This window comes from Erpetoichthys calabaricus, chromosome 1 (assembly GCF_900747795.2).
Source record: "Erpetoichthys calabaricus chromosome 1, fErpCal1.3, whole genome shotgun sequence".
NCBI lineage: Eukaryota > Metazoa > Chordata > Cladistia > Polypteriformes > Polypteridae > Erpetoichthys > Erpetoichthys calabaricus.
Window position 1 is genome coordinate 354,252,814 of NC_041394.2, and position 9,732 is coordinate 354,262,545.

At 42.9% G+C, this 9,732-nt stretch overlaps 1 protein-coding gene across 1 annotated transcript; it reads right to left on the minus strand.

Moving 5' to 3' along the window:
• Positions 1 to 109: 109 nt before the first annotated feature.
• LOC114669099 (zinc finger protein 135-like) lies at positions 110 to 7,794 on the minus strand. The gene is made up of 2 exons (XM_051927183.1): positions 7,338 to 7,794; positions 110 to 1,585 (listed from the first exon to the last, which is right to left on the minus strand). The coding sequence occupies exons 1-2, from the start codon at positions 7,753 to 7,755 to the stop codon at positions 981 to 983; spliced, it is 1,023 nt and encodes a 340-aa protein (XP_051783143.1). The 5' UTR covers positions 7,756 to 7,794; the 3' UTR covers positions 110 to 980.
• Between the last annotated feature and the right edge of the window lie 1,938 nt (positions 7,795 to 9,732).

Below are 9,732 nucleotides of genomic sequence, written 5' to 3' on the forward strand. Positions count from 1 at the left end.
CTGGAGGATAATTCACCTGGCTGCTCTGAACCATTCTTGACAATGAACGGGAGATGACCAAATGGTGGTGCACTTGCTTAGAACTTGATCACAATGAGTTCTTCACCAATTTATTTTTGAGCTCGAAATACGTCGTTACACATGAACAAGGTGGACCGTTCACAAACTGAATCACTAACCAGCAAATGAGGAACACAATTCTAGTTCACTTAGGATTCTCAGACGTATCCTGTGTTTTAATTATGTAATTTTATTATGTTGTCAAGTCTTGTGTTTTTAAACTGGAAAATGTAATAAAATGAGAACGATCAGCATGTTTAACATATAACACACACACATTATGTATTGTCATGCATGTGCACTCGAGGGTCACCATCCAAGTTCTTCCCTGGTATGTGATACCACCCCAGGCCGAGAGGGGGCGCTACCGCTGTCTTGTCATTTTCTTCCCCCACGGTGCCCTATGAGGGCAACTAACTCCACCCCTTACGGTCCCCAGGCTACAAAAGGATGACTGCATCACTTAATAGAGAGATGACCTAAAAGTAAGGAGCCTCATAACAGTCGACCTAATAGACAAAGTGGGTCAAACAAGAAGCCACACTCTTTACGTGGCGACTAACTTCTGTGGATTCTTTACACCATTCAGGGTTGTTTTTTTTATGTATGTAACTGAAAGTAAACAGGGCGGGCCCTGTTTGGAACCCCAAAATTCTGTTGTCATGGCCTTCACTCGCTTGGATGACTACAGAATGAATGATTTGATTAAATCTTTTACTTTGTAATTTCTTTCAAAAGGGACCCCTACACAAAGTTTTTTTTTTTCTGCCACCAGCTCTGCATCCTATCAATGAATCAAATTATTCTATTAATTGGATTCTGTGGTGGGCGGTAAGGAAATTCCCGAGGCCTGCACGGATATAATCTTGGTTACTTCACTTAACACTAATCTCAGTCTGCATTTTTCTTTTTTGGCCTTTCTATTTTGAGTATTTATCTTCAGTATGAATTCTTATGTGGCGCTGCAGATGGCCCATTTGGGAAAATCCTTTTCCACATTCAGAACAGCAGTAGGGCTTCTTTCCTGTGTGAATTTTTGTGTGTCTCTGTAGGTTGTTGCTATGCGAGAACTGTTTGCCACAATCAGAACAGCAATATGGTTTCTCTCCTGTGTGAATCCTTGTGTGGCTCTGGAGATTCCTCCGGTCGCAGAATTGTTTGCCACATTCGGAGCAGCAATATGGTTTCTCTCCAGTGTGAGTTCTTATGTGGCACTGAAGACTGTCACTTCGCAAGAATCGCTTCCCACATTCGAAACAGCAATACGGCTTCTCTGCAGTGTGGATCCTACTGTGGCTCTGAAGGGTTATCTTGTCACAGAATTGTTTGCCACATTCATAGCAGCAATAGGGCTTTTCACCCGTGTGAATTTTTCTGTGCCTATGAAGACTGGTGATTCGTGTGAATTGTTTGCCACATTCTGAACAGTACGGCTTCTCTTCTGTGTGAATTTTTTTGTGTCTTCCAAGAGTGCCCCTGTGGGAGAATTGTTTGCCACATTCAGAACAGCAGTGAGGTTTGTCTCCTACATGAAGAGAAAAAAAGAAAAGGTTACTTTCAATTTGCTGTCCTACTCTTTACATTAAGTCACAACATTAAATACATGCTGGTCGAAATGATGAACAGCCTTTGAAAACCAATAAGCAATCATAAGACCTTAAGGCGCACATGGAAAGATACTCAACAACAACAATAATACATTTTACTTGATAATTACTTCCCACAAAAGCACAATTACTGGAGTCAGGAAGCTGAAAAAGTAAAGAGATCATGTGTAATGGGCTTAACTGACAAGATGACTGGTCATATGATGATAGATAGATAGATAGATAGATAGATAGATAGATAGATAGATAGATAGATAGATAGATAGATAGATAGATAGATAGATAGATAGATAGATAGATAGATAGATAGATAGATAGATAGATAGATGCATGTGCTATCAAGCCGCTGCAGATGATCCAGAATGAAGAAGCCTATCTTGTATTTAACCACCCGAGATGGCCATATGTCACTCCTCTCTTCAAGTCGCTACATTGGCTCCCTGTAGCAGCACACATTAAGTTCAAATCCCTGATGCTGACCTACAGAGGAGTCAATGGGTCATCACCCGAGTATATGAAGACACTGGTGAGGTGCTCTGCTCCTTATCACCCACTCAGGTCTGCCAGTGACCAGCATCAGGTGATTGCACCTCTGCGTGCTATCAAGTCTCAATCCAGACTCCTATCCTGAATAGTTCCAAGTTGGTGGAATGGGCTGCCCACCTCTGCCCCTACTGCCACCTCCCTCAGTGTATTTAAGAAGGAATTGAAGTCACGTCTGTTCTGTGAAGGTCTGATTGACTTGAAACACTTGGTTAACATCCACTCATGCATGGGAAAAAAATACCGTTGAATACCGTGAAACTGGGATAATTTAGAAAAATACCATGATATAGAATTTTGGTCATACCACCCACCCCTACTTTATACTGCCAGTATGGTGATGCCATGTGTCTCACATTATGTGGTGTGATTGTTACGGAAACACACAATGCATTTACACCCATAGAAAAACAATGATGGCACCGCAGCATAACGCTACAAATATTTACTCTTTCCAATGGCCATCAAACAAAAAACTGACATCATTTTAAGAATTCCTTGAGTTCCAAAACCCCTAAATAGATGTATCCATGGTTACATTTCCAGTTTAATAAAAACATGCATCCATAACACTTAGACTAACTAAGTAAAGAGCATAAATTTCCAGACATCATCATTCTGTGGGCCGTGCCAGCCCTCAATACAGTGGCAACACATTCAGTGCTAATCTCACGGTTAGCTAATTAAAGAATAAGGACAATAAGGATGAAATCAACAATTCACAACAACAATAAAACAGAATTGAGTCTGTTTTCATAAATTTTCTTGAAACAGAAATGTCTGTAGTACTAGGGTGTTGTACCATGTTAGCCATTATGGATAAAATGAGAAGTCAAGCAAAATGACCCCTTTAATTGGCTCCCTGAACAGATTACAATATGCAAGCTTTCGAGGCAACTCAGGCCCCTTCTTCAGGCACGATGTAATCAATATTCTTACACGATTACCTTGTAATATAATTGTGTAAGAATATTGATTACAGTACCTCTTAACTGAAGAAAGGGACCAAGTGGCCTCAAAAGTTTGCATATTGTAATCTGTTCAGTTAGCCAATACAAGGCGTCATTTTGCTTGACTTCTCCTTGAATCAGAAACTAACAATTAGACAAAAGGACTGTAAGAGAAATCATAAAAGGAATTAAAGAGGAACTAAAGTCCAAGATTAAATGCTTAACTAACAAACAAAGCCAAATTATTATCCAAACGACGTAATGCTGAAGACAAAATAAAACATGAACAACAGAAAACACGTTACATAATTACCTTACTGGTTTAAGGGATGAAAATAACAAGACCCGAAATAAAGAAATAGGTGACCAACCTCAACATTTGTAATAAAACACGGAAGTCAATGGTGGAGAAGTCAAAAGAGGATCGATACAATGGAAGTATAACGAGGTCTGTTCTGGGGAGCTGAAGGAGATGAAACAAAAGCAACAGTGAAGAGATGGAATAGCAAGAAGTCTTTTATTTCCCTTCAGGTGACAGCAACTGGCCCTATTGGACAAACACTTGAGGGCCATTAACCAATTGGAATGTCTGCCCAAGTTGCCTCAAAACTGTATTAAAACCAGACAGAGGTGGGAAAAGGGGAATTAAAACCTTACAAAAAAAGGAAACAGAGCTGGAGACAAAGCCAAAAAGAGACAAGGAGCAAAGTAAACGTCACACCTTTAAGGAGCATCGGCCACTTCTTGGACCCACTAACTGGACTGTATTATAGGGAGACATAAAAGACTACACATAAAATAAACCTAAATATATGGCATCATGGAATGTCAGTGCCTGAACCACGTGATTGACGCACCCCTGCAGGCAACCACAGTGCAAAGCTTAGTGACTTCCACATTTCCCCCGAAACAAACGCCGACAGTGGCTACATTGTGAGCAGTGCTCAGCAGGCGGGCGTCTTCCTCGTTCCTCTACTTGACTGCAAATATTTTGCCTTTTTTTGCCACACACCTACTTGTGTACCACGGTAAACCTTCAGACAACTGAGTTCATCAGCTCCGTCAAGGCACAAATTTCATGATCTGTGTCAACTCTTGATGACCGATTCACACTGCCATCCCTATCACTTGATTCAACTCATGGTTCAATTGGAGTTTGTTCTAAAACTGGCCATACAGCTTCTTATTTACTCATCGTCTTTTGGTTGCAGGCTTTGTATCCACTCAAGAATATTGGAGTGGCAAAACACCTACAAAAATTCAGGATTTTTTTGTAACATAATGTCACTTTGTCCAATAGATGGCAGCAGAATACTGTCCTTTACTGTTGTTATGTACACGCTTCGGAGGCAGTCAAGAAACCCACGGGTGAGTAAAAGTTCGCTACCGAAGGGTACTAACCTCACTATCTCTCTCTCTCTCTTCCTGCAGAAACAACGACGAGAAGTAAACATCTGTACCACGGGGCCAAAATGGCCGACTTGTCCTTCCGTTCCTCCTGGATGATGTCACAAACAAGTCGAGGCCATGATGTCACTTCCCCTTCTTAATTTCCTGTAGCCATCTTTAGTTCTGTATAAAAACCCTATGTTTGCACTGTTATTTTGTCAAATTTTTGGTTGATCCCTATTTTGACCTGTCCAATGGACATTATACGGGGTGGTTCCCCAAAACTTTGTGCGACTGGCTATCATGTTTATTTATTCTGCACTGTGTAACATGGATCATAACTGTAATAACAGAAAATTTTGAGCCAGAGTTCTGCTCAGGGTTACTGCTAAGGAGACTGGACTGTACTGATGGGGGGTTACTGTGACATTTGTAATGTTTGATGTTTGAGGCCGAAGTCAACGTCCTTTGACTGGACTGTCCCATGATTTTCATCTCAGAGCAGAGTTGCATTTTATATGCTGAACAATTTGTCATTGCCAAATTTACCCCAGTGAGAATGTTCTATCTATTATTGTCCATCTTCATCTGTAATTATGTGCCGATATGTATTGGCTACATGTGTGCTCCCCAGGTTCGGTCCCACTGGCTTATCCACATTTTACAGTCAGCAACTTAAGCCTGATTCATCTCATTGATTAATTAGCTCAACATTTTATTCATATTCTGCAGAAAGCCTGCCAATCCTGAAGAGGTTTATTGGATGATTTTGTATGCAAGTGGAAACTTAAAATGCCTGTCAGTAGAAATAATCAGCAAAAATTCATAATGCTTTATTTAGAAAATTGTTTAAAACTAAGTTGACGGTAAGCAATAATACTAAACTTTCAATCATAAATCACAAATAATTTAAACTAAAGTGAACCACAGCTATGTATGTTATAAAGACTTTGTGCACTTCCTGGATAGTGAGGCTGTACCACAGTGACCTGAAATATGCAAAACTTCGGCACAAAAACTCAACACTAAGGTACAACGACTTACACACTACTGCCAAAAGTATTGGGATGCCTGCCTTTCCACACACTTGAACTTTAATAACATCCCATAGGCTTTACTATGGAGTCGGTCAACCCTTTGCAGCTCTAACAGCTTCAGCTCTTCTCTGAAGGCTTTCCACAAGGTGTTGGGTGAATGTGTTTATGGGAAATTGTGACCAGGAAAGCATTTGTGAGGTCAGGCAATGATGTTGGGTGAGAAGGCCTGGCTCACCCGCTCACAGTCTCCGCTCGAATTCATCTCAAAGGTGTTGAGGTCAGGGCTCTCTCTGTGCAGGCAAGTCAAGTTCCTCGCTCCTCCATTTCTTTATAGGCCTTGCTTTGTTTACTGGTGGGTGTGTGAAGTCATGTTCCCATCCACAACTGGTCCCACAAAGCTGGCAGCATGAAATTGTCCAAAATGGCTTTTGTCATACACATGCGGATGGGAAACAGCTAAAGGGCCTAAATAACAGTAATTCTACACCAGACCAGGGGATGGTGGAGTGTGCCAACTGTCTCTGTCAGTCTCTTGCAGACCATTCTCGGGAAATCCAGTTTGGTTCAGGCGCCAACGAAGACGCCACTTCTGGTTCCAGCGCCAACTATGAAATAATTTCCAGTGCCAATGAAGACATCACTTCTGGTCCCTGGAGATGTCACTTCTGGTTCTACTGCCAATGATGTCATTTCCCATACTCTTACTTAAAACAGCAATTGTGTCTCAAAGCCAGTCAGTTCTGTTTTGGACTCTGTTCTATGCACATTGTGCTTATTTCAAATCAACTTTTTGCAGCCAGGAAAAAATATACGGGTGGCTGCCCCAAACCTTTATGATGTCTATGACTCATTCTTATGACACTTTGTATGCTGAAGCATTAATAGTTCCTTTCACTGGAATTAACGGGCCGAGCCAAACCCCACACCATAATCCCCTCTCCACAAAACTTTACACTTGGCACAATGCAGTCAGGCGAGTCCAGTTCTCCTGGCCAGACTCGTCCATCGGATTGTGTGATTCGTCACTCCAGAGATCACGTCTGCACTGCTCCAGAGTCCAGTGGCGGGCGGTGGGCCTTACACCACTGTATCCGACGCTTTGCATTGCACTTGGTGATATCAGGCTTGGCTGCAGCTGCTCAGTTACCATGAAGCTCTCTCTCTACGCTGCACTGTTCTTGAACTTTTGGAGGTCTGGACCTATCGACTCTGCAGAATGTTGGCGATTTCTTCACACCTCACCATGCGCTGTCTCACGCTCTGTAATTTGACGTGGTCTAAAACTTCATGGCGGAGTTGCTGTTGTTCCCAATCGCTTCCACTTTTGTTATAATACCAAAAACAGTTGACTGTGGAATATTTAGTAGCATGGATATTTCACGAATGGACTTATTGCACAGGTGCCATCCTATCACGGTACCAGGCTTGAACTCATGGAGCTCCTGACAGCGACCCATTCTGATTGTAGAAGCCAGCAGACTGCGTGCCGAGGGGCTCGATCTTATACACCTGTGGCCATGGAAGTGATTGGAACACCTAAAGTCAATGTTTTGGTGGAGGATCACAATACTTTTGGCAATACAGTGTATATAATGCAAGAACAGCCCATTAACATTGATCAACCCTCAAACTACATTAAACGTACATACAAAAAAAAAAAAGTAGCTACATGTCTTAGTTTTTCATAAAATGCTCAAGACCTCCCCTCTAATGCCCATAACCCCAACACTAATTTCTTTTTCCACACTTACTTCCTCCAGACTGACTTGTAGGTGGTGGCCGACGTTCCCGAGTTTGAACAGATGACATTTCCTCCGTCCCCCTTGTGTCAGACTGTAATGATTCAGACTTCACATCTATAGGAGACTCCACAGATGAACAGTCCCTGCTTTGAGATGAGACTAATCCTGTCACCACTACACCACCATCACTTTGACGCCCACTGTGAAGATCTTCTTCCTTAACGCCCTTTACGCTATTAAGTTTGCTCGTCTCAATGCCGACACACTTCTCTTCAGCCTCTTCTTTAATGTCCACTGTCCCCAGTTCACAGTCCTCCTCCTTAATGCAGAGAGTCTCCTGTTTAAGGTGGACGGGCTCCCACTCCTCCTCCTTAATGTTTATGGTGCTTTGCTTCTTGATATTCATGCCAGCTTCACATACGTCCATCTAAATATTACAGTAAACGGAATCTTTTTTTTCCCCCACCCTGTGGAAAGAACAGGATTGAATTCCATCAAAACAGAACTATTGTTAGGTGAAATGAAGTTCAAAATGTCTTTATGGACACCCTCCGGTTTACGTCAAGCCAGGCAACTGATAATGCGTTATGAGTAACTCACTGCTATGTGTAACAAATTATGAGATGTAAAACAAACAAACATGGGACTGAAATGAAAGTCCAGCTGGCTGAAACAAGAAGACCACCTGGCCCAGTTGTGAGTGGGGGTTACTCACTACTTGGATGAAACATTGTTGAAAATCCCAGAATTGTGTTATCAGTTATACTGAGGGAAGTTTCAAAAAGTAGGTTCTCGGGATTGTATTCAGAAACGGGCACACATCTGGAAGGAGGACCTTAAAGTGCTGAAAGCACAGAAGGCAACAACACTGGGTTTGCAAGCTCAGGCTGACACGCATCACTGGTGAGGCTTACCTTCAACTTTTAACTTTAGATCAGATGAAAACATCTACCCATCGACTGATTAAAAGCAGTCATAAAATATTCTGCCCAGTCACCCTTTAACCCACTGAGCCAGTCATGAGGTTTTATAAAAACTCTTCCTCCCATCTTGAAGTGTTTGTTCTGTTGAAAAAGAAGGTCCTGTGACACTGTACATTGAGATGCTGTGACAAGGATGGACGGTTAATAATGTATGAAGGTGGTCATGGATCAGGTTTGACATGCAGGTGTTAAAGGACTATTGTCAGAGATAGATAGATAGATAGATAGATAGATAGATAGATAGATAGATAGACTTTATTAATCCCATGGTCCAGCCACTCGGGTCCTCATCAATGAGGATCTTACAAGCCAGATCACCCACAGGGTATCTCCTCGTTTGTAACACCGTGAGCAACACAAAGTCAAACCAGCGGTACCCAAGGAGTCCAGTCTTCATCTCAGGTCACTGACAGCATCCATGTCGCACAACTAAGAAGCACCAGGACTCTAAAGACTTGGACCTTCATCCTTTAACAGAGATATCGGGAGCGCCACACACCCCTTTCCAGTGACCTCATGACCCCCATGCTCTCCCAATCTGTCTACTGACTTCATAGGAAGAGTCACCAGAGACATGAATGTCACTGCCAAGGTAAGTAAACTTCTCGATAACATCGACACTCTCTCCACAGACTGCTGATGGCCATACCCAGGAGGTCATTAAAGGCCTGGCTCTTGGTTTTTATCAGGACACTCGCAAGCCCAGACACTCAGACTCCTCGCTCAGTCTCTTGAGCGTCCTGACCAGAGCCTCCATTGACTCTGCGAAGATCACAGCATCGTCAGGAAAGTCAATATCTGTGAATCTTTCTTCACCAACAGATGCCCCACAGCCCCTGGACCCCACGACCTTGCCCAACACCCAGTCCATACAAGCACTGAACAGAGTAGGAGCAGAACACACCCCTGACGAACCCAGAATCAACTAGGAAACACACAGAGGTTCTGCCTCCACTCTGCACAGCACTCACAGTACCAGTGTACAGGCCGGCCATGATATCCAGCAACCTCGAAGGGATAACGCAAACCCTCAGGATGTCCCACAGGGCAACTCGATCAACTGAGTCGAATGCTTTGCGAAAATCGACAAAGGCTACAAAGAAACTGCCAATATTCGCGTTTGTTCTCCAAGAGAACCCTCAGTGCCAGGATGCGGTCAATGGTAGACTTCTTAAGTGTAAAACCAGACTGTTCCAGTCGCTGGTAGGTGAGCAAGTGATCACGGATCCTATTGAGGACGACCCTAGCAAGTACCTTACCCGGCACTGAGAGCAGTGTTATACCCCTGTAGTTGCCACAATCCAGGCGATCTCCCTTCCCTTTCCAGAAAGGGACGACAAGTCCTGTTTTCCAGTCAGTTGGGATGATGCCCATCTCCCAAATGGAAGAAAAAATTGCTTCCAATGCTAGGAGGACAGCCT